Here is a 24,663-nt window from a genome sequence, read left to right on the forward strand (position 1 = left end):
AATATATTTTGCAATATTCAGCTCTTCATTTCTAAACATAATATACACAGAGACACAATGGATACTAAATACATATTATTAATTCATGTTGCAATATTCAGCTCTTCATTTCTAAACATAATATACACAGAGACACACTGGATATGATATACATATTATTAATTCATGTACTTCTAAATTTTCCATCATATCAAATGATTAATAAACATAACTGCTGATCCCATATTGCCCCTCGGAAGCAGAGCAGCCTAACGCTTGGCTACTGCAGTCCAGAATATTTAAGAGTATGGGATCAACCTACACCCCTCCTAGCGTTACACATGACAGAAAATCCTCTAATCACCTCAGGGATTCAAACAGCAGAGCATAGGCCACAGCATGTTCCAACCTAAGAGCTTTACCACCAGACATCTGATACCACATGATTATGCTGTATTTATGATACCTTTGGCTCTAACAAGGCATTCTATTACATACAATACTGTTCCATATAGAAGGATATCTTTTATATGCACAGAAAGACTATTGCAATACCTGTATGCCATTCGGCTGGTTACACACCTATATTATGGATGTCTCAAAGCCATCACCAGTCTGAATGACATGAGACCACCACAGAATGATGCATCCTATCGGACGATGAAAGGAATCACCACAGCGTGGAGTAGTATCACATCTTTCCAATCTTCAGTGGCAAGGTTGTTTTAAGGCCTCTATAACAGAGGTCCTAACCGACCTCATGGCATATAGCAGTGGATTCATTATCAGGCAAGCCATTTGATTTCCTAGCAAACACATTAAAGCTCAAGATGGCTCCATGAGGCTAATCTATGGTATTCATCAAAACATATAGCCACTGATCTGTGATTTATCAAAAGCTCTTCTCCGTTACTTATACAGTAAGTCCTCCATTTTGGCGGGTTTATGTTTTTGTGGATTTGCAGTTGGCTGGAAAATTTGAAATATTTCACCCTTTATTTTGGAAACCAAAGTCTCACAATTAGCAAATATTCCCAAGCACAAACCATGAACCACTGCTGCCAAACATAAAAATTTGAAGCCAAACTGTTTTTAAAAAGCCAAATTTGAAATATTTAGCTTAAAAAATGCCAACCTGGCAACTCTATTATTCAGCACAGTCAGCCGACTGGCGGCAGTCTTCACTGTACCAGTCACGCATTCCTGCCAACCGCTCGAGTGTCCTTGGCCATCATCCTTTTTTTTCTCCCTCTCCAGTCGAAAGTGTCAACATGGAACAAATAAAAAAACATCTAGAAACAGATAAGGAGCCAGAATACATTTAAGAGTTGCTAGGAGATGAAATTGAAGAACAGCATGAAATTCCACAAATTGTGCAACAAATGCCAGAGCCAACAACTCATATCTTGTCCAAGCTGTTAAGTGAATTTGACCACCTACATGAGCAGACAGAACTGACTGAACCAAATTATGATGCCCATGAGATGATGACTGGTCATCTCAATAAAATACGAGGTCACTACCAGGAAAAATATAACAAGAAAGTAAAGGACTGTATTTTTTAAACTCTTTTGTTTTTCCTTTCTGTTCTGTTTTGTAAAAAAAAAAAAAAAAAAAAAAAAAAAAAAAAAAATATAATAACTTGCTATTTCAACCACAAACAAGAACAAAACAAGCGAGTGATAGAGGAAACTGAACATGTAAATGTGGAAGATGACTTGGAAGAAGATGAACATAGCCTGCCAATGGATATTGACTTTGAAGGTTTTGATGAAATGATGGCACATGTGGAAGCAGCGACCGAGGCAGTGGCAGAGGAGGGTGGAGGAGAGGCCCGCAATGGGAGCCATGGAGGCATTCATTAGCCTAACTCTGTCAGCCTTGGATACTAGTTTAGTCTATCAGTGCACCTCAATTTCTGTTTATGGGTTAGCTTTCAAAAGTTATGTTAATACTGCATACTAATTAAGTACTTATTACCTCTCAACAATACAATAAGAGTGGAATAGGAGAAAAATCAAACTTTTTATTGACCCATCCAAACCAATTAAAATTTCCCCATTTAATTAAGTCCTTGGATTTGGCAAAACTGGGTTTGGTCAGGTTAATTTGGCACCAATTAGTTGCCAAAATGGAGGGCTTATTGTAATCATATACACAGCACATGAGTGCTTAACATGGTAATTACTTCTCCACGAAATAATGCAAAACCAAGATGTCCTAGCACAATACAGGTAAAATATCTGAGGTGGTCACTATTTGGAGGGATGCTTGCCAGCAATGATTTGCAAGCGCTACTGCCAGTTTCATCCACTTGCTCAAGACAATGTGACTCTATGGTATTCTATTATATGAAAGCAGCAGTTTCCAATCAAATGAGAACTCCCATATAAAAAAGGAAAATTAAAGCAACTGTGTTTATGAGTATTCATGTGATGAACAATGAAATCATTTTTTTTTTTTTTTTTTTTCTAATTTTCAACTGCCTCTGAGCAGGGCCTGAAAAGGCTAATATGACAATGTCCTCATTAAGCCCTACTGTTGCAGTCTGAATACAGCAGCAACATGACCCACAACCATGAGACCACATTTGCAACTGACTGCCACAAGTAACTGCCTTAAGAAAAATCTCCATGTTACATACTTGTAAGATGCTACCTTGACATCTGGAATTTGTTAAAGTTGTGATTCTTTGACTGAACAACACTGGTTACTTACCCACAACCCTGCACCTTAACTAACACATCATTACAAATCTGTCATAAACTGTATTCAAACACATCTATAGTAATAAGAGGTCTGTCCATAAAGAAACAACTTTTTAAATAGAGCACCAACTAGCTGGTGCAGGGTGATCATGGCAGAAGCACTGTGTAGTGGCAACTTTGAGCTTTTGTCTAACACTAGCCACAACATGCCACGTCACTTAGTCATCGAGGTACACTGGGATAAAAAATGATCTTTACACTGGTGACCTCCACATATTGTACATGTGTGAACGAAATGTATATTTGATATAATCCTCGTCCGTATGGCTGGTATGCCTGAGCGAGATACAGACGTGTGTACATGCTAATGAGTGATACTTTTTCCACAGGACTTCAACCCACTCCCAGATATTCAATGGCGTTAGTGTAAAGATCATTTTTGATCCAAGTGTACTTGCAATGGAGTGAACAGGTGTTTAGTGCACATGATGAACTCCGTCTATCTCTTATATCATCTAAAATTGGCAACCTTTCAAGGTGGATTTTAACTTTGGAAACAAAAGGAAAGTCAGCAGGGGCCAACCCTGGAGAGCAGGGCAGCTGGGGGATGAAAGTCATCTTGTGCTTTGCCGAAATGTCACGGATAAGGAGTGATGCATGATCAGTTACATTGTCATGGTGTAGCATTCAGGTTTTGTTTGTCCATGCCTTGGTCATCCTCCTTTGCACTCCTCCCTGAAGTGCTTCTGGACATCCTAGTAAAACTCTTTATCTGTCTGACCATATGGAACAAACTCAAGATGAATTACACCCTTCCAATAAAAAAGAAGAGCAACATCATTGGGGCTTGAGTGAGGAGTGGTTGCAAAAAGCTCAGGGAGCTATTGCCTCTTCTAACACTGAAAGGGCTCTCCCTCTGTGCTAAAGGATTTTTGTATGTGGCATGTGTTAGGAGTGTAATGCTGTATGATAGTGAAACATGGGCAGTACAGGAAGAGGATATTCACATGTTCAAATATGCAGACATGGCAATGATTAGGTGGATGTGCAGTGCATCCTTGAGTGCGAGGCCTGGAAGGCTAGGGTCACGATGGAAGAATTAAAAGGCAGGATGGGACTGGAGCATACTGGTGTTGTGATGAGGAGGGGTAGATTGAAGTGGTTTGGGCATGTGGAGAAGATGGGTGATGACAACTGGGTGCAGACAGTGAAACTGTTAACGTTAGGAGTAGGGTTGTGAAAGGTTGACTGAAAAAGATCTGGGATGAGGTCATTAAGCATGACCTCAGGGACAAGGGGCTGAATAGGGAGGCTACTAAAGATCAAGCAGCATGGACTGCCACCATTAGGTGACCAATGCCGACACATGCAAGCACACTAGAGTCTTTAAAAATGAAAATGAAACATTGCCATATCTGAGTGATTTTGACATGCTTTTTTTTTGGTCACAAAGACAATGTTCCAACCCACTGCAATGACTGCCTTTTTGTTTCGACATTGTAGCCATACACTTACGTTTCATCACCTGCTATGATATTTTTCAGAAAGTTTTCATCAGCATTCAAACAATCAAACAACTCCTGACTGACTGTGACAAGGTTCTCTTTTTGCTCATCTGTCAGCAGATGTGGCACAAATTTTTCAGAAACATGAAGCACCTTCAGATTTTTGGTTCAAATCATGTGACAAGAGCTTTTACAGATGCCTGCTTCATTGGAAACTTCAAGGACAGTCAGGCGACGATTTTCATGGATCACAGCACACACTTTCTCAACTGGAGCGTCGTTTGCTGACATGAAAAGCCGTCCAGATTTAGGATTGTCTTTGGTGGATATTCTTCCCAATTTGAACTGCTGAAACCACTTATGGCAAATACAAAGAATGAAACAATCCTCCCCATAAGGCTGCTGCAATTTTGCGAAGTCTCCGTAAAAGTTTTTCCCAACTTGAAACAGAATTTTACACAAACACATAGCTCATTAAGATCCTTCCTTGTTCAACTTGCAAAAAATCACCAAGTGTCAGGTTCACTCAAGTGCAGGTACCTAAATGACTAAGTGACATGGGGTGATGCAGCTAGTGTTAGGCTAAAGCTTAAAATCATTGCTCCACAGTGCTTCCATGTCGATCACATTATGCAGGCTAGTTGGAGTGTTATTTAAAATCTCAGTATCTTTTTGGATAGACCTTGTACATGGAGGATAAAAGTGTATACAGTATTAATGATGTCAACTTAGTTCAATAACTAGGAACAGTAATCAAAACGGCTGCCTCAGAGCAACTGCCTATTCCAGCAGCCAATGCATACCTCTGTGGCTAAAGCAGTTAAATAGTTACCTGCATTATGAATAAAAACTTAAGTTAAAGCATGGTAAAAGTCTATAGTAAGTGAATTTCATGCTCTGCATGAGATGTATTATAACTCATTGTGATTGCAGTAAACACAATGTCTCACAAAACTCTGAATTAACTGATACAATCAGCTTAAAGTGACTTATGGGGTTATAGTCACAAGCAACAACATTAAAAGCAAAATATGACTTTAAAATAAGACACAGAACACTGTACAACCAGAGAGGATAGTAATATATTTTCTCTCCCAAGGGCCCTTCACCACTTCTCTTCAATGTAGGAATTTAAATGAGGCTGGGATCAATTGAGACTGTTGTAGAGCATGCCAATACTGTATGAAACTTCTGTTGCTTTACTCCCCATTTAATGAATGGTAGTACTGAAGCCAACAAAATCTTCTGGGTCACCCTCCTACAGCATATTAATACTCATAGGCTAAATTCTTAACTTTTTTTATTTTTATTTTTTTTTTATGCGAGGAAGAAGGAACCAAAGGCCATGAGCCCACAGTAACAGTTCCCTCCAAGAGAAAAACAAAATACAATAGAGAGCCAAATTCAAGATCCGATCATTTTGAGATGCCTGGACACACTGCGTTTGAAAGACTGGAGATCATAGGCAGCAGGAAATACAGACAGAGGGAGACAGTTCCAGAGCTGACCTGTTGCATAAATGAAAGACTGGGAGTAACGGTTAACTCTTGCATTAGAGAGTTGGACAGAAAAGGGATGAGAGTTTGCTGCCAGACGGGTGCTACGCGCCTGTCATAGAGGTGGAGGAATGCAAGCAGACAGTTCAGAGGAGCAGTGACCATTAAAGAAGCGATAGAAAAGAGATAAAGATGCAACAGAGCGGCGAAGAGACAGAGGTTGAAGGGAGTCAGTAAGAGGAGGAGAGTTAATGAGACGAAAAGCCTTTGACTCCACCCTATTGAGAAGAGCTGTATGTGGGGAGCCTCCCCACACATGAGAGTTGTACTCCACACAGGGGCGGATAAAACCCCTGTATAGAGTCAACAATTGTGCAGGGGTAAAGAAAGAGCGGAGTCGGCTTAGCAAACCCAATCTCTTGGAAGCTATATTGTTCATGATAATCATAAATGCAACAATACTGTATAAGTAGTCATACATCAGCACGTAAAGATTAATATACATATACAGATACTGACAACTTGTATATCATGAAGCTCAATAATCTTTCATGATTTTGCAAATAAAATTCACTTTAAAGGATAAATTTTATCAATATGATTTTTCACGCTTTGTTGCCTCTGAATGCAATCAAGTTGTCAAGATGCACTGATGGCTGTGTCAAGTTGCTAATAAGAAAGATTTAAGTCATATGGCAAACTTTTTTTTTTTTTTTTTTTTTTTTTTTTGCACATGGAGTGTTATACATATATATATATATATATATATATATATATATTTATGTGTGTGTGTGTGTGTGTGGAGAGAGAGAGAGAGAGAGAGAGAGAGAGAGAGAGAGAGAGAGAGAGGATGGAAAAAAAATTACTCATTATTAACCCCTAAAACGCGGATCGTCGCATTTGAGACAGTCGGCCCAAAGGGCAGAACGGCGGGTCGTCGCGTTTGCGATTTGAGTTAATTTTGAATAACCGCGGGCAAGCAGGCTCCAGCTGGTATTGTCTATCAGTCCCGCCACCCGTGAGCTACTTTTAGCACACTTGACCTTTGTACTACTGACCTCGGTTGTTGCCAAGTCTCATTTTTTTTACCCACGGACGCACCGATGCGCGGCCCTCCCTCGTCGTGCGATATGGCAACGCGCGTACGGCTGATACGTGTCAATCTGCGCCGTCATCTCGCAAGCACTTTTTGCTATTGGGAAACGCTTGTTTCCCCAGTTGTCACACTGTCATTTTTTCGTGCGGTTTGCCCCAGAATAGCGTCAGTCCACGCAAATCTGCTACGGTGACACCATGTCAAGCTCGAGCTCTTCTAGTTCCGTGCCTTCTAGCCCTCCGAAAAAGGGTTTTGTTACCTCAACCCCCTTCAAAACTTTACCAGTGACTACCAAGGGGCTAAGTGACTCTGCAATAGCCTCAGAACTGTTGAAAGCCTCTATGGACTATGGCAGTGACGTGGGTGTTTGGTCTAGCCTGGCTGAATCCGAGACACAATCGAGTGCTGATTCAAGCCCTGAAGTGATTATTTCTGTGCCGGAGGAGACTGTGACTGTGCCCAGCACCTCAACAGGGAAGGCCCCGGTGAAAAGGGGCCTCGAATATGGAAAGGGGGAAAAAAGGAAGAGGAGCGGAGACCCCAGTGCACCGCCATTGTCCCCTACGCCACGTCACGCCACCGCAAGCCTGCCACGTACTCCCAGCCCTGTTCTCTCGTCCTCCTCGTCTGCTGTCCTGTCTCTTGAGTCGTCGGAGTCTCCTTCACCACCGAGAAAGGGAAGTAAACGAGCAATTTTACGTATGAGAGGTTATCGTAGGCCTAGTGTTCGTGTAAGTAAAGTTAAGTCCCCTAGGCTAACTCGCACTAGGCAACTCAGGAGTCACGCCACCGCGGGTGACCTTGACCCAAGTGATAATGTCCCTCCCACCACCACCACCACCACCACAACACCAACACGGCCTGGGATAGCCTCTCCCTTACCTACTATTGCCCAGCCTGCCTCACCCACTCCCACACGACCTGCCTCACCCCCCGCCACCCCAAGCACCTCCCAGCCTAGGCAGGGAACTTTAGATGCTTTCGTGTGGTCAGAGGGATCAGATTTTGTGCCTGAAGATCTGCCCTTTGACGACAGTGAGTGTGGACTTCAGGCTGACTTCCCTGTGGACGACGATGGTGAATGCGTTGACTACCTGTTGGCCTTCCTTGACGACGAGGTTATGGAGCACATCTGTACCGAGACAAACAGGTACGGGGGGCAATGTGCGCCAGTTCGCGAAGGAGAAGGTGAGGCTGCGACGCCATCCACGTCGCGGATGGCATCATGGGTGCCTCTGACGATCCGCGAGCTTTTTGTATTTATTGGATTGATGTTGCTAATGCCGCACAACTGGAAACATAAGTTAGAAGAGTACTGGGGTTCCGACGAGCTGTGCCCAACACCCATATTCAATAAATACATGAGCCGCAATCGTTTTAGGCAGCTGATGACTTATCTTCACTTCGCGAATAATGATGAACCTTCCCAAACTGACCCATTATGGAAAGTGAGGGGAATCCTGAACATGATCAAAGATAAGTTTACGAGGTTCTTGTGCCCGTTCAAGAAAGTCGTGATTGACGAGTCTTTGGTATTGTTCAGGGGCCGTCTTCGGTTCGTCCAGTACATTCCAAGCAAACGCCACCGCTTTGGAATCAAGTTTTTCGTGCTGTGCGACTGCAAGACGGGGTTCATCCTTGACTTCGTCACCTACACCGCCAGCAATGTCGATTTGGATAAGACTGACCCCCTTGGATTCTCTGGTTCTGTGGTGAAAGTGCTTTTGGAAAAGTACTTTGGCGAGAATCATGTCCTGTATACGGACAATTACTATACAGCTCCAAAACTCGCCAAGTACCTTTCTGAACACGGTGTCGGCTCCTGTGGCACTGTCAGAAGTAAAAGGGCACATTACCCTGCCTTCCCCGAGGCTGAAAAGTCAAAGCGGGGAGACGTGCACCTGAAGAAATCTGACAAGATGCTTGCGATCAGGTGGCATGATAAGAGAGTCGTGAACATGCTCACCACAGTACACAAGGGTGAAATGCTGGCAACAGGGAAGGTCGACAGAAGGACTGGCGAGCCTGTGATGAAGCCTGATGCTGTCATTGACTATAACGTCAATATGCGGCTGGTGGACAAGTCGGATATGATGATTGGAGAGATTGACTGTCTGAGGAAAAATCGTCGTTGGTACAGGAAGGTGTTCTTGCACTTGATTGACATGTGCATGTTGAACGCCTTCATCCTGTATAAAATCAAGAACAGGAAGCCAGCCAACTACTCTCTCAGACGATTCTCCAAGACTTGTGTCTACGAGCTGCTTCAGCGTTACGGCCAGGTGCTTCCTACAGGTCCCAAACGCCACCCTCACACACCTCCAGACCGCCTACAGTGTATGGCCTACCTTCAGCGACACCGCCTGGAGCCACTGCCAGCCACTGCAAAGAGGGGGAAAGCACTGAGGAGGTGTCATGTATGCAGCCACACTACCGGGCAGGAAAGAACTTTTAGGCGCACCTCCTTGCAGTGCAAAGAGTGCAAAGTTCCCCTCTGTGCTTACCCGTGTTTTTTTGACTACCACAGCCTAAGTAGATTTTGAAAATAAGGGTAAAAATATTGGGAAAAATACTGAGAGTGACAGTGATAATATTGTTTAGTTTTCTTTTACGTGCTGACAGTGACAGCCTGATGAGTGTAAATTAGTGTATGTACTTGTAAAAGCACTGACAGTTACAGTGTTTTTTGTTGTAAATAATTGTACATAGTAATAATATAAGTATTGCGAGTGACAGTCACTCCAGTGTAAAAAGATGAAAGCATATTTTCCTATTCTATGTTCTGAAAGTGAAAGTTTTTTGTGTATAAAATATTATTTTTATAACACTGGACAGTGACACTGATGAATAAGGCAAAAAAAAAAACAGATACAGTGAAAGTGAGCGATAGAAATGAAGTGCGAGTGGCCGACAGGAGCGAGAATAAAGTGCCTGCCGTAAGGCTGAATAAACTCGCGCCGCGGTGGTCTTCCTCAGTCCCAATCCACAATACTGGCAGTGACATTGATTTTTATGGCCATAATAGTGACAGGCAAACGTTTGCGAAGTCCTATGATGGAAAAAAAAGGAGTATACGTGTTTTTTGCCGAGAAAAGGCAAATGTGACAATATTGACGGGAAGATCGCCACCGCACTGCATGTCGGCCGTGCGCTCCGTCCATTTTAGCCTTATTTTCAGTTCTTATTTACAAATACGGATTCCAAACAACCTGTACGTTGTTGTATAAAGTGTACTGTGACAGATTGAGGCTGTGGTAGAAAGAAAACCGGGTTTCTGGAGGTGTGAGAGTGAAGACTTTGTTACCCAACTTTGCAAGTCTTCACAAGTCCTTTGGTAGTCAACGAAGGCTCAACATGTGGCTCAGGAGATAGCTGAATGTAAGTAATATAGGCCATAAAAATTTTAATGCTCTAGGGTTAATCTATGATTTTTGGCAAATATTTTTCCACAGGTACTCAGACCCCGCTACAACCCCGCCACAGCGGGGGGATCGCGCGTACACAGCCGCGTTTTAGGGGTTAATATAGGCAAAGAAATTTTCAACTTGGGTCTATTTACTACAGCACTGAGTTTGCACTCACAGTTCAGAAGTCAGCTTAGACTTGGTGGTTTTCAAAAGGAAAATATTTAACAAAGATATTCTGCAGTATTATGTACTGTATGCAAAATAATAAGTACAGTAATATTTTAAACAGGCTTTGCAATTAACAATGAAACAGCCAATACAATTATACTGATGATTGAGGGTAACCTCTATTACAGCAGCCTAATACAGTACACAAGTACATATGGACGGACACTGGAGCAACACTACACTTCACTGTAGGTGAGATGTTTTATTATTCGTGGTGTTTTACATAACAACAAAATTCTACAGCAGTCAATGTATCAGGGCACAACCACATGATTAAAATTGCAGATATTTTGAGTTTCTGACTTTTCAAGCAACACTGGTAATCAATACCTGAGAAGTATCTTTTAAAGTGGGAATACTAAAGCTATCACCCACTCCAGCTTTGCACAGCCAGTACAGTACAGTACATAGTTTAGCATAGCTGACCTATATTTTGGCCTTTATATATCTGCAGCATAATTTATAACTACCTGACTCTCACATGCAAATGTGTCTCAAATAATTCATCCATTATCTTTTAATTACAGACATTCCACAAAATTGTTTCTGTGTACCAAACCATCTTAAGAAAATACAATACAGATAAAAATCTGTCTCCATCCTGGTAATTAACTAAGGATATCATCACCACAAGTTTCCAAATTGGTGTTAGAAAAAGAAAAAATTCCATCAACAGCTTAAAAGAAAAGCACCATCATGATACCAACAACACCAATCAGACATTGCTGGTATTTTGAAGCAGTGTCTCCAGTCTGAACGTAGTAAAGAGACATGATACTCCAGCAATCAGTCTCAGCATGACCCAGGGAGGATGCCAAGTAGTTTTACTTCAAAACTGTCCTGCAACTATGGAAGAATAAACTTCACACCAATCATATGTGCTATACACCATAAGAATTTTGGAGGTTTTCCCATCTGGTTAAATCAGCATTTTCATCTGTGATATCAATGCATTAGACAATCAGCATTACATTAATCAATATGAAACTCTGACGTATATCAAGCTCAACAATTATCCAATAAATTAACTGCTGATATTAACTGCTGAGTGTGAACTGAGCAACCTAACCCTGAACCCCTACACTTCTGATGTGAGACTACTGGATAAGATGATCAATGGAAAGACTCTTGAATGAAATGGTCAATAAACTTACCTGGTACTAAGGCAAAAGAAAGCACAATGAGGGAGTGGTTGAGGGTAAGTTAAGTGGCCCTGAGCTTGGCTAATGATTCCTCCAGCTCCTGGTCAGTCATCACATGGCCTCGGCTGGTCTCACCCAATGCATCGGACCTGGCAGTTGGTGCACCTGCAACCTGTGCATCACCACAAACTCGGTCAATTTCCCATACGGTCAGGTTGTTTCCTGACCTACACCACACACCTTTCCCACTATAGGTGGTTTCCATTCTGCATCAGCAATTTTTTTGAAATATTATAACATTCCCTTCCAGCTGAAGATGTAAATTGGGGAAAACTGACAAATCAGCTATACGGTAGTAATGGACCTCTAATAAGCAATATTTCTTGAATTTACTGCAGACTTAATAAACAACATCGAGAAAGGTGATGTAATGAGGATTTACAGTACAATAAACCTAAAATATTTTCACACAAAGAAAAGTCAAACTGCATCATCATCATCATCATCCTAATGCTAACCCTCTTTCTGACCAATAAATGATAGGTATGATAAATATATCAGGAAAAGGAAATGCAAAGGTAAGAAAACTACTGAACACGGCACAGTACTCTGTGAAAGGGGCTACCTATCACTTCACACAACTTTCAAGTCTCAATATTCTCGGCTTCATTTCTTTCACTAATGAAATCTGCAAGCGCTGCATTTTTTCCTTCTGTGGGACTTGCTCTCAAATCCATTTTGAGGAGTCCTTTGAAAGGCACTGCTCTGGAAACAGCCTCACAAAATACTAGAATACAACAGGCAGCAGTGGCTATAACAGCACTGCTTCACCCAATACTGTACCTCAATCATCACACCCGTCAGCACAAATATTCCCAAATCACAAACCAAACCTTTATCAATACCTTGCAAGCTTACAAAGAAGCATTTACTGGTAACCATTGATCTAATATCCCCTACAATTCCATTCCAGTATCCCAGAACATCTTCAGCCCATGGAAATACTTTCCATTAGATTCCTGCTAATGCCATTTGAATATTTTCAGCTTATGGGACTAACATGGTCTCTATTATCCCCTTCAGCCTGAAGAGGTATTATATTTGGTATTTTATCTGATTATGTTAAATGATATACCCCACTATGTTTAAAAAATAAATAAAAAAAATTGGCCTAAATGGGGAAAAAATATGAATAGGATATTTAACTAGTGTCAAGGGTTGTACATACCTTTGCACCAATTTCAATGCCAATTTCATCAAGGACTTGGTTGACAATTGCATCACTTTCTTCTTCATCTCCACTTTCATTCAAGATATCGTCAAGAGTGTCATTAACTGAGGAATAAATTATGAGAAAACAAAAGAAAGGCATAATTAACCAATGAACTTTGGTAACAAAAATGCTACAGTGTATTATATTTTAAGTGGTAGGTGGGGGCGCTCACGATCCACTCACTCGATGTAGTGCTGCTGTCGAGTGTCTGCCCTTTCCTCTCCTCCAGCCTTCTTTCCTTCCATCCTCTTCTGTCTCCCTTTCCTTCATTCCTTCCATGTCCTTCTGCCTACGCGTAACATTACACTCCCTCTTCCGTCTTTCTTTCCTCTTCCTTCTGCCTGTGGGTGACTCTACACTGAGTGACAAGCCAAATGGTTTCCTGCACACCAGAAAGCCATTTACTACACTGGGTGGTAACCATAGAACCAAACTTTGGCGCCTGGTGGTTTAGTGGGTAATTATTGCACTCCAATCGGATTGAGCCGGTGAAGCTTTATATCCAAGGGGTGGTTTGGTTTGACTCCTCATGTAATGCCACTCAGGGATGAGTGAGGTTGGTCACTCTCATCTTAAATGTCGGGACCAACTGCCTAACCCCGGGCTCCTACGCTCCGCATGGGGCAATGTAGGATTGGATGATGGATGGATGGATGTATTATATTCTGTATTAGCACTGCTGCATAAACAATACTTTAGACCAGGCTTGTAGAAAATGTCATGGGTAACCTTCAAAACTTTCCTTCATTAATATATTTGATGGCAGGAAGGGGCACCCAGCATTTACTCATTCACTGTAAGAGACCCTCAGGCGCCTCTTCACTAGGTGACAAGCTGAATGGTTACTTGTAGTCCGGGAAACAACTTACTATAACTACACAGACACCTGGTGGTCTAGTGGATTAAGGGATTTCAACTAGATGTGGCCCATAAGGGCTTACATCAGATGAGTGGCTGAGGTTTACTGTTCATATAATTCCAATCAGGAGTAATGTGTTGGTAAAGACTTCCCACGCCAAGCTGCATGTACATATACTCCCAACAAAGCCACAACGTTACTCACGTATAACTCAAATATTTTCAACTTACAGCACAAAACTATTAATTGTCTGATATTTGTATCTCTGACTTATTTCTTAGGTAAAAATGAGTATCATTAACCAGAAAATGTATAAGAAAAAAACATGGGCAATGCTATACTGTTGCAACCCCCCATCTGACCATGCACATACCCCCAACTCCCTGCACACCTAACCAAGTGCATAATGACCCTCCCCCTCCCCCCCCTCTGTTTAACACAGAGACATTAAAACTTAAAAATGTCAGCAGTTTATCCAAGGTAACAATGAAATGTGCAGATCTGATGATATTATGACTCATGCTTTTTTCATCTAGGCAGCCATTTTTTATGATTAAATAAGAGGTACGGTCATGAAACTTCATACATAATTACTGGCAGATATTCATAAAATCATTTATCATGTACAATTTCTGCCTCCTGGGTGTAATAGTTGCAAAGTTTTAATAGATGAATGCATTAAAATAATCAGTTTTATGTATTTTTGCAATTTCATAATATCATATACGGTAATCTCATGACATGCTAACTACCAAAAGGCACCATCATCATCATCTGGACCTCCTTTCCCACCCAAGGGCAGGGTGAGGAGTAGCAATGTCCAGACAGCACAAACTTGCCCAGAGCAACTAGGCCACACTTCCATGCACTCATCATTCAAGCTCCCAGAATCCTGGCTCTACCGGATACGCCAAAAAACATTCACCACATTCTGCAGCTTCACACAAACGTATCCGGTTGATCAATCCGGACACTGCCATGCTCACAAGGGGTGCCAAAATCCCTGATCATGCATTTCTCCTCACAACATTCATCCAGCCAGCTCGATCTCTTGTCAGTTCCCTAGCCTCACCAACTTCCAAACCTCTCTTCCTCAAACGCTCATCCACCATATCTCTCCACCTTCTCCTTGGCCTACCTAGTTTCCTCCCTCCATCAAATTTGCTCAGCATCAGAAGGCATATTAACACACATTCATGGACAGTGTGAAGCCTGTACCTGCATTAGTTTCTAAGACCTAGCCTGGAAACAAAAAATGTATTTTTTCTACTTTTTCATTATAAAAAAAAAAACTACTTAAGACCTTAAAAAGGCACCACTTCATTATAAGACACATAAACTACGTGAACTTTCATTACTCTGTAGTCAATACTTTCTGAGTTCTGACCTGGAAACAAAATCTCTATTTCTGGCTTGCCACCCAACTACATGGATGGACACCTATTGATCCCAGTGATGATAACACCCTCCTCTGACTCTGTCAGGTGGTGGGTAAAAATGCTGACATTAAACTGAAGTAACATTAACTCTAACATACATTAATGAGCACGGGATACCTATAATCAGTGAATTTTCATCACACTGTAGTAGCTAAATTAACTTTCAGGAGCAATTTGGCTCTCTAAAAGTTTCTTTAGAACTGTTGTGATATATATGCTATAACACAAAAGAAAGGCTTCATAATACTCCAAGCAATCACTTCACAAAACATCATTCATTACACCAGGCCACAAAAACATCTGCAATACTTACTGACTTCATCAGTCATGTTAAGCTTTGTCGAGGCCATCTCAAACTCTTTCATATTCTTAGCAACATCTTCTGGCTTCATGATCTTGTTCATATTAACCATTGTTTTTGTGGCTGTACCCATGGCCCCAGCAAGCTTTACATTTGCTTGCATAGATTTTTGTTGGGCAGCCACTGATGATATCTGGAAAAAGCATCTGCATTATCGTCATGAACACTAATCATGAGTAAAAATACCTATGAGAAACTCTACACTGCAAGATAAGGCATATGCTATGTTAGGTGGGAATAATACACAGTACTATAACAAAAAAATGGGCACCAGAAGGTCTAGTGAGCAAAGGCACTCTAACCAGATGTGATTCATAAATGCTTAACTACACCTTGGGGTTAGAGCTCACATTAAGCTAATTCAGGGATGGGTGAACAATCACATCCACCTTAAATGTCTGGGCTACTTAGCCAAGCTCAGGGCCCCTACATTCCTGACTGCAAAAAAATGGACAAAATAATGGATAAACATTGCAATGATTAGGTGGATGTGCAGTGCATCCCTGAATACGAGGCTTGGGGGGGGGTAGGTTTACAAAGGAAGAGTTGAGAGGTGGAATGGGATGGAGTGTATTGGTGTTGTGATGAGGGGGGGTAGACTGAGATGATTTGGGCATGTGTAGTGGATGAGGGATGATAATTGGGTGCAGAAAGTGAGAAGTGTTAAAGTTAGGGGTAGGGTAGCAAGAGGCAGACCGAAAAAGACTTGGGACAAGGTCACTGAGTGTGACCACAGGGACAAGGGACTAAACAGGGAAGCTGCCAGAGATCGAGCAGCATGAAGAGCTGCCATTAGGTGACCAAGGCCAATGCATGCAAACGTGTTGAAGCCTTCAAAAATGAAAAAAAAATGAACTGCAGATTAAGAAAAAAATATTCTCCAGCACCAAATAACTTCACCCATACCTAAAATCTCATAACCTTGGTGCTGTACCATATTCATAATCATCATCATCATCTAGACCCCCTTTCCCACCCCAGACTGTTTCTAATAAGGTAACAAGAGCTAATAAAAACAGACAATTCCATACTACCCCTCTGAGGTGTAAGGGTCTGAGGCTATGCTACCACAAACCAAAACAGCTAGGGGTTCAAGACTAACCTAGTTACTATAATGGTTGGATTTTATTTCACTGAAGACCTCTATGCACCTCTGGGGGAATTGAAACATTGTGCATAGGGCACAGTATCACTCCAATTTGAGTATTCTACCAGCAGACCACGAGGCATCTCTAGAAAGATGGCAAAAGGTAAAATTTAAATTTTCTTCATCATAAGGCCTCCCTCACTGACCCTGCTATTGGCTGCATATGTCCTGGTCTTCTGCTTCCTGATGTTGACCAACTGCTTGGCCAAGACTGCAACAGCTTCCTTGTTGCCAGGGGTCTTGGCCAGTCGCTTAATATCACTCTCCAGCTTCTTCTCTTCTCGCTCCAGTTCTCGACGGTCGCGCTCCACATCTCGGCCGACTTTGCGCAACTGCCTCTCATTGGCTTTCATTTGTTCTGCAATTACAAAAGCATAAATATCATATGCAGTAAAAAGCTTCCCTATGACTTATGACAGAGGTGGTATAGATATCACAGGTATACTGTTTTGCTAAAAACTAATTAATTATCAAGATGGCTGAGTCTTGACACCTATTGAGCCTTGGCATTTACTAGGTTGTAGTTTTTACATAAGTCTTGCTATCACCAAGTGGTTTTATTCAGTGTGGACAATCACCAAGTGGTTTTATTCAGTGTGGACAATCTTGCAGTAAATAGATCAATAAAGACTATAACTAATGCCTCCTGACTGAAAAGTCTTTCGTCCAGAGATTGCATGAATAAAATAGAAAAAACATCATCACACCGAAAGGTTTAACCTGGTCTAAAACTGCAAATTCCGTCTTCACTATATACTTACTGTGACAAGAGACTCCAGAGATTACAAAAATATTTGTACAGGTAAACCACATTACTGGTAGGCTACTGTATTACTTAAAGTTTGTCACAGAAAAAATTAGCACTCAGAAAATTGTTGGCAATCATTTTTTTATCAATGTCCTAACAAATAATCGTTATAAACGATAATAATTTCTAAATCACTGTATTATGAATAAAGTGGTAAATGAGGCTTGTTAGGCTCTAATCATAACACCCAAGTAATGTAAAACATACTCACCTCTTTTCTGGAATCAATTATATAAATTAAAATGCAATCAGAGGAAATACTATGGTATGCATGTGCATTAGCCAAATCAAATGGTTAAAAGTCAACTGGTGAAAGCTTCTTGTATCTTATTCACTCTACCCTATACATTAATAAAGACTGTGCTCCATTTTTGTTCATCTCATGGCTGCTTTATACAGTATGACTGATAATGGTGTAGCTACCCCAACTTAGTAACCACTCAAAAGTCCAAGTCCCTCATTAATAAATGGAGGCATCAGTCAGTGACTCTGTCACTATCATGCAGCATTTTGGTTCATTTGGTATGTCCAACTTGCTGAACTTTCAGGCAGGAAAAATAAATCCGATGTGTACTTAGATCTGGTATAGTATACAGTACTGTATAAACTTTAGACTACGACCCTGAACGCTTGTGGTTAGTTCCTTGACTGAGACTATTGACTGGGATCCCTGATGATTGTGTGGCTATTATCAAGCATGTAATCAAACATCACTTTCCACTTCTCTTATGGTATACCAATAAACTGAACTATCAAGGGTAGAGAATCACTCACTAGTCCTAACGTTACCTATTCTAAAAGAAGTCCTATGTTAACTATTTTCTCTGTTTTACCTTTCGCAGACGGCTTTTTAAACATGGTTATGTGTTGCTAAAGGTGTTTCCTCCCCTCGAGTAGCAGTAGTCAGCTTTTAAGTGGTATTACAACACATAAAGTCACTGTCAGCTGAGCGTGTTTTGATTCCGATTCGGCCTTGACGATTTCGGAATCAACAGTAGAGGCATCATCCCTATATGTATATACTTATTTTTTATTGCTTTATCATGCAGTTTCATAAATTTCAGTTATATTTACGGAATCGTTACTCTTTAAAATCTGTTGTGTATTAAGTAGCCGAATTAAGTAGCCATTCACTCAAGGTTATAATATAGAGCGTATATTTCCATCCATGACAGTATCATCATATTTATTCCATCATCAACGTGTTTCACTACACGCGAGTGGATATTACTTTCATTTGTATTCTCTGATTCGTGTAATGTGGAGGACGCGACGTGGGTAGTGAGGAAATGATGAGATTGGCGATAACCTGCGGAAGTATGAGTGCTAAGCTGGTGGGGATCTGCAGGTGCGTGAAAAACGAGTATGATGGAAATAAAACAGCATACTTGTGAATAGTACAGTGAACCTTATAGGACAGCTGAAAGGGGAAAAGTGTTGGTGCTGGCAGCGGGTAGTAACAAGGTTTATCTGGTGTTGTGACTTGTGACCGAGATTATTTCATGATATTTTGAATGTCTTATGCTTGCCCTACATATCTCTTCCTTTCACTCCAAATCCCAGAAGGACCAAAGTTCTTTTTAGGGAAGTAACTTATAAATACTTGTGAAAGGAAAGGGGCATCAGTCGGGGAGGTGGTGAGGCAAGGCATGCGGAAGTGTGGTAGTGTGACAGGGTGTGAGGAAGTGTGATGGTGTGACGGGGTATGAGGAAGTGTAGTGGTGAAGCTGTTTGAGGAAGTGTGGCGGTGAGACGGTGTGGGGAAATGCACACAGGTAGGGTACGAGGAAGTTTAGTGATATGATAGGGTGTGCGAAAGTATGGTGGTCAGGCAGGAAATGACTAAGTGTGGTGCTGTAGCAGGGTGTGAGGAAATGTGGTGGTATGGCAGGTGACACGGTGAAGCAGGGGGCGATGAAACACAAGGTAAGGCAGTAAGGGTGAGGAAGAGTGTGAGACTGAGGGGTTGGGACTGGGCATATGGGGTGGTGAAAATGAGGAAAAAGGCAGGGTGGTAAGGGTGAGGTAAAGTGCTCTGGGAGAGGCAGGGTGTAAGGCGGAGTGGTGGGGGCTGAGTGTGAGTCTGAGAGTGGTGAGATCGAGGGTGAGGCGGGGTGGAGGTAAGGCAGTGTGTGAGGCAGGGTGGCAGAGTCTGAGTGTGAAGAAGGATAGATGTAAAACAGAGTGCAGTAGGTCAGTGGGAGTGAGGAAGGGTGGTGGTGAGGCACGGTGGCAGTTAGGCATGGTTGGACAGGTAGGGCAAGAGTGGGGTGGGGCGACAGTGTGAGGCAGGGTAATGGTGAAGCTGAGAGTGAGGTAGGGTAGAGGGTAGTCGGGGTGAGGCAGATTGCGAGATGGGGTGGTAGATGTAAAGTATGAAGCAGTGTTGTGTGTGAGTAAGGGTGTTGGTGGAGGATAGTGTGAAGTGGGGTGGAAGAGTCCAGGGATGAGGCAGGGATGGTGGAACTCGGCTGATGAAGTGTGGTTGTGATGCTGGGTATGAGGAAGAGTAGCTTAGGACGGATGTAAAGAAGGGTAGTAGTGAAACTGAAAGTGAGGCAGGGTAGTGAAGGGGTAGGCAGGGCGGCAATGAGGCAGGGCCAGGGTAACGTAAGGGCAAGGCAGTATGCGAGACAGGGTGGTAGAGTACGGGTGTGCCAGCCAGTGTCTGCCGTAGCACAAGGCCAGGCAGAGTGGGTGAGGCAGTGGCGTGCGTGGTGTGGTTAGGCAGTTCAGGCGCGTGAGGAGTGGTGAATGTGGTGTGATTAGGCAGCTCCGGCAGTGGTGATACAGAATTGTGATATATCTTCTCTGCCTGGTTCCCGAAAGAGACAGGTGATTGCAACACATTGTGAGGCAAGTTTGAATTTTTTTTTTTTTTTTTTCGCTTCTGTTGTTTAAGCTTCATTGTCAGTTTTTTTTTTCGGGGGGGGGGTTATGTGCTTGGTTTTCGTTTTTGATTTTGTTTTTGTCGTCATTATTATTATTATTATTATTATTATTATTATTATTATTTGGCTTCAGCTGGGTTGTTCGTTTGTCATCTTGATCGTTTCTGTTGTCTCTGTACTTTCTTTACTCTTTTTTTTTCCTGTTTTGATTTGCTTTGTCCCCTCCTCATTTTGTTTGTTTATCAGTTATTTTATTTATATGACTGTATTTTCGTTTGTTTGGACTTATTCTTGTGTTTATTGATTTTGTTAGTTTTGTTTGTCATCCATTTTGCTTACCGGATTTCCTACTGTTTGCTAGAATGCTTTCGTTGGTTTCTGCATTATATATTCGTCTATTTTGTCAGTGAGGAGGTAAACTATCATCCTCATCTCGTCTTTCTCATTTATCACTAGCCTCATCCCTACGAGAGGTGTTAGCTTTATAAATCTGTTTGGCTGTAGCACGAATAAAAACATCGGTCTATATAACACATCCCGGTACTGAGGGAGTTAACAGAGATCCCTTCCAACCTCATCAGTACGAAAACTCTCTCTTAATCTGAATAAAATCGTCTGGAGGAAACAAGAACAATAAAAAATCGTCATGATATTGGAGTGGTCAGTAAAGATTTTTTTTTTTTTTTTTCCAAACCTCTTGAAGGTCTTAGCTGAATGAAAACGTCTGGAAACAACAAAACTTAAATACAAAAGAGATCATGTAACGGAGGTGGTTGTTTTTATCCATTTATTCTGCCAGCGTATTAATTACCATCTATTTATTTGGGGTTACCTATGCGTTGATGGTGTTAGTGGTGCTTGTTGGTGTTGGTGGTGTGGTCTGGCGATAGTGGTGTGGTCTAGGGTTAGTGTTGTGGTCTGGCGATAGTGGTGTGGTCTAGGGTTAGTGGTGTGGTCTGGCGTTAAATTGTATCAATGGTATGAGTTGGTGGTGTTAATAGTAAAGTCTGGTGTCAGGGGTGGTGTTGATTATACAGAGTGTGATCAGTGATATTTTGCGTGATGGTGGTGTGGGAGGCTTTAATTTTGATGTTACTGGTATGGACTGGTGTTGGTAGTGATGTTAATGCTTTAGAGGTAGGCTATTGTTTGTTGATGCTGGTATAGTCTGGTGGTGTTAGTGGTCACATATGAAAATTGTGTGTGTGTGTGTGTGTGTGTGTGTGTGTGTGTGTGTGTGTGTGTGTGTGTGTGAGAGAGAGAGAGAGAGAGAGAGAGAGAGAGAGAGAGAGAGAGAGAGGTATATATGTATACGATGTGGGCTTGGTGGTGTACGTGTGGTGGTATTATTTTAACTGGTAGGGATGAACTGGTATTAGGGAAGAGAAAATTTGGTATTAGGGATATGGGCAATGTGGTATGGAGGTGGTATGAATTGCCTGGTGTGGGGTTGGCAAAGGTTCATAGTGACAGTGGGTGTATGAGCAGGTTGGGTGGTGTGGGTAAATGTGGGATGTTGTATGTGTGGTGTAGTGTGGGTAAGTGTGAGATGGTATGGGTATATGTCAAGGTGTGTCTTGGATGGTGGTGTTGTTGGTCCCTTACTCAATGCATGTAGATCCAAGTGACTGCAGAAATCTAGCCACTTCAGCCGGGCACTCCCAGGGACTTTTCTGCTGAGATTATATTGAATTACTGCCTGTGTTTTGAGAGTGAGGTGTATAAGACAGAAGTGTGCTGCGGTGTGAGGGGCAGCAGTACAGTTAGAGCATAGTGGGTTATTTGTGAGTTGTATTTTGTGTTGGTTCTGAAGCAGATATGGGTGATGGCAACAGCGGAGTCTAGAAAGGTGAACTTCTGTCTCTCTGGGAAGGGCAGTCTCTGCAGGTTGAATTTTTGGAAAAGGTTCATGAGGGATATTGTCTGGTTGAAGATTCTAGATGTCTGTAGTGGTCATGTATTCTTGCATATGTTTATATAGTGCACTGTTGGGTGGTGGGTGGAGTATGTTTTGGAGAGAGTTCTGAGAGGTCCACTTTTTTCTATCTACAGTTGGAGATGTTCTAGCACTGAAGTTACGGTACAAGGATTGGACAGATCTTGTGCTTTAACAGTGGACTATATGGCTCTTCTGTTCGTATGGTTCTTGACTAGAAATAGTTTCTTCGTGAAAGTCTGTGTACATTCTACCATTATTCTAAACGTCATGTGCTATGTTTTTCGAAAAACTTTGCCATGTTTATGGTTAATTTGACTGGAACATAGTTTCGGCAAGCTTAGTCTAACATTGTGTGAATGAACTACTGACCAACGATTGTGACTGTAAACACAGGGGTTACGACTGGCCTTTTCACTGATATGTGTGCTAAAGAAAGGGTCAGGTGTGTGAATCCAAGACCACTGAGATGTCTGTCTAAGGAGTTTAAGGTGTGTGACTTGAGTGTGAGTCTGAGATTCATGCTTGCCCGAAGTGAAAAGGAGTAATGATTGATTTAGTTGAAGTAATGTGAATGTGTGACATGACGTGAGTAGGGTATGTGTGGGTATGTGTAGCAGTGTGGTAACATGTGCACATATGCGCAGGTAGTGTGGGTATGAAGTAAGTGACGGTGGATCTCTTGCCTACACGTGTCTTCCCTCGGGACCTAAAACTTTTTATAACCTCGTGAGTCACGTTAAAAGAACTACCACCAGGGGAGGAAGGGGGAGAGGGGGATGGGGAGGAAAGGCATGGGGAGGACAAGGATTCGTGAGATGAAGGACCTGTAAGGAGGGAAGGGCTTTGGAAAAGGAAGAAAGGCATGAGGATGATGTGGGAAGGAAGGTGGAGAAGAAATTCGGAGGAGGAGAGACTATTAAAAGGATGTAAGAGAGGGCAGGGTTATGGGAGTGGACATGGGAAGGGGAAATGGTTGTGGGGGGTATGTGAGGAGAGACAGGACTACGGGAAAGGTGCTGTGAAGTAAGAAAAGGCTATACTTGTCGGAAGGGAAACGATGCATTTAGATGCTGTGGGGATAGAATGAGGGGAGATGTGGTGAGGAGGAAAAAGTACGAGGAGGATGTCATCGAGAGAATGACCCTGCCATTTATCAACAGGCAGATAGATGCAAAGACAGGTAGACAGAGTGACAGACAGTTATTTCTAAAGTACTTCTGGTTAATAATGCACTCAGTTTGAACCGTAACCAGCTCTTAGTAATTTTGGTATGGAGTAAGTTTTTGTGCGCACCTCATAAACGAAGATACAGATAGAAAGATACTTAGACAGAAAGGTACATGGAGATAAAGATGCAAGTGGGTGGACAGAAAGTTTGACAATAATTTCTTAAATGTTGCTTGTTAGTACTTCGCTCAGTTTGAATCATGAGCAGCTGAGGATAGTTTTGAGATTGGCTGTGTAGTCATGCCCCTTTCGTAAACATGGACAGACAGACAGATACAAAGATAGGAAGACAGAAGGAAGAATAGGTAAACAGACAGACTGACTGACAATAATTTCTTGAGTGTTGGTAGTAATGCGCCCAGTTTGAACCATAGCCAGGTGTGGATAATTCTGGTATGGGTAAGTGTATTTGTGGCCCTCCCGTAAACATGTCCTGCCCACCACTAAAGGCACTATAAAAGCTACCAACCACCACCACCTATGCGTCATGAGCACCAACTCATGGCCACAGGTATGACGACTCAGCCCTTCCTCAACCCTCTTGGACTCAAAATACTCAGATGTATCTGTGAAGAACCTTCCAGTTATTCATAAAGTTTTAACCGTTTGAGGGTTCATGTCAAATTTAGTTATCTTCCTTATTGTTTCTGTCTCCAAATGAGTTTAATCAGCTGAGGGGACTTGTAAAGCACAGGTACCTGGAATGGATAGACAGACTAACAAGATTAACTTAACTGTTAAAAACAATATATAAAAATAAATAAGATTTCGCTGCGCGAGTTTTTCTCTCATCGGGAGGAGTGTTTGACCACGACCTGCGATTACTTTCAGCTCTTTCAGCCTAAAGTTTCTCGGGATTATAAACTTCTCTACATTTCACTAATTTATGAAAAAAAAATCTATACAGGCTATTGCTGAAGTGTTGTATGCACAGAGCGACCAAGGAGAGCATGGGAAAGAGGGAATTGATGTAGCCAGTGCAATAGTACAAATGTCACGATACCAGTGATACTAAATTCTTTGTGGTAATGTCCAATACCTGACTACTTCAGGTCGGCCTCATAATATCCAGTTACTCACATGACATTCGATTATGAAGCGACTTGGAAAGACTGAATTGGGTCTCTTGTAGCTCTCATCACAGTCACTCTGCGGTCT

General features: G+C 42.0%; 2 protein-coding genes across 4 annotated transcripts in view; one reads left to right on the forward strand and one right to left on the reverse strand.

The window, feature by feature from the left end:
- CHMP2B (Charged multivesicular body protein 2b) lies at positions 1-18,387 on the reverse strand. Of its 2 annotated transcripts, none has more exons than XM_080282774.1 (6): positions 18,282-18,387; positions 16,787-16,998; positions 15,446-15,626; positions 12,790-12,896; positions 11,574-11,733; positions 1-1,230 (listed from the first exon to the last, which is right to left on the reverse strand). In XM_080282774.1, the coding sequence occupies exons 1-5, from the start codon at positions 18,304-18,306 to the stop codon at positions 11,623-11,625; spliced, it is 636 nt and encodes a 211-aa protein (XP_080138900.1). In that variant the 5' UTR covers positions 18,307-18,387; the 3' UTR covers positions 1-1,230; positions 11,574-11,622. The 2 variants fall into 2 exon arrangements, with proteins under 2 accessions (XP_080138900.1, XP_080138899.1); XM_080282773.1 differs by lacking the exon at positions 1-1,230 and adding an exon at positions 10,616-11,265.
- A 1,264-nt stretch (positions 18,388-19,651) lies between these two features.
- LOC145412957 (uncharacterized) overlaps positions 19,652-24,663 on the forward strand; it is a 42,786-nt gene continuing 37,774 nt past the window's right edge. Inside the window, exon 1 of one of the 2 annotated variants that reach the window (XM_080282777.1) lies at positions 19,652-20,304. The gene's annotated coding sequence lies outside the window, so the exon portion shown is untranslated. The remainder of the gene's footprint in view (positions 20,305-24,663) is intronic. The other variant, XM_080282778.1, reaches the window with a different exon arrangement.

This window comes from Coenobita brevimanus, chromosome 94, assembly GCF_032717465.1.
Source record: "Coenobita brevimanus isolate Jiangsu-jjx chromosome 94, ASM3271746v2, whole genome shotgun sequence".
In the NCBI taxonomy this organism is placed as follows: Eukaryota; Metazoa; Arthropoda; class Malacostraca; order Decapoda; family Coenobitidae; genus Coenobita; species Coenobita brevimanus.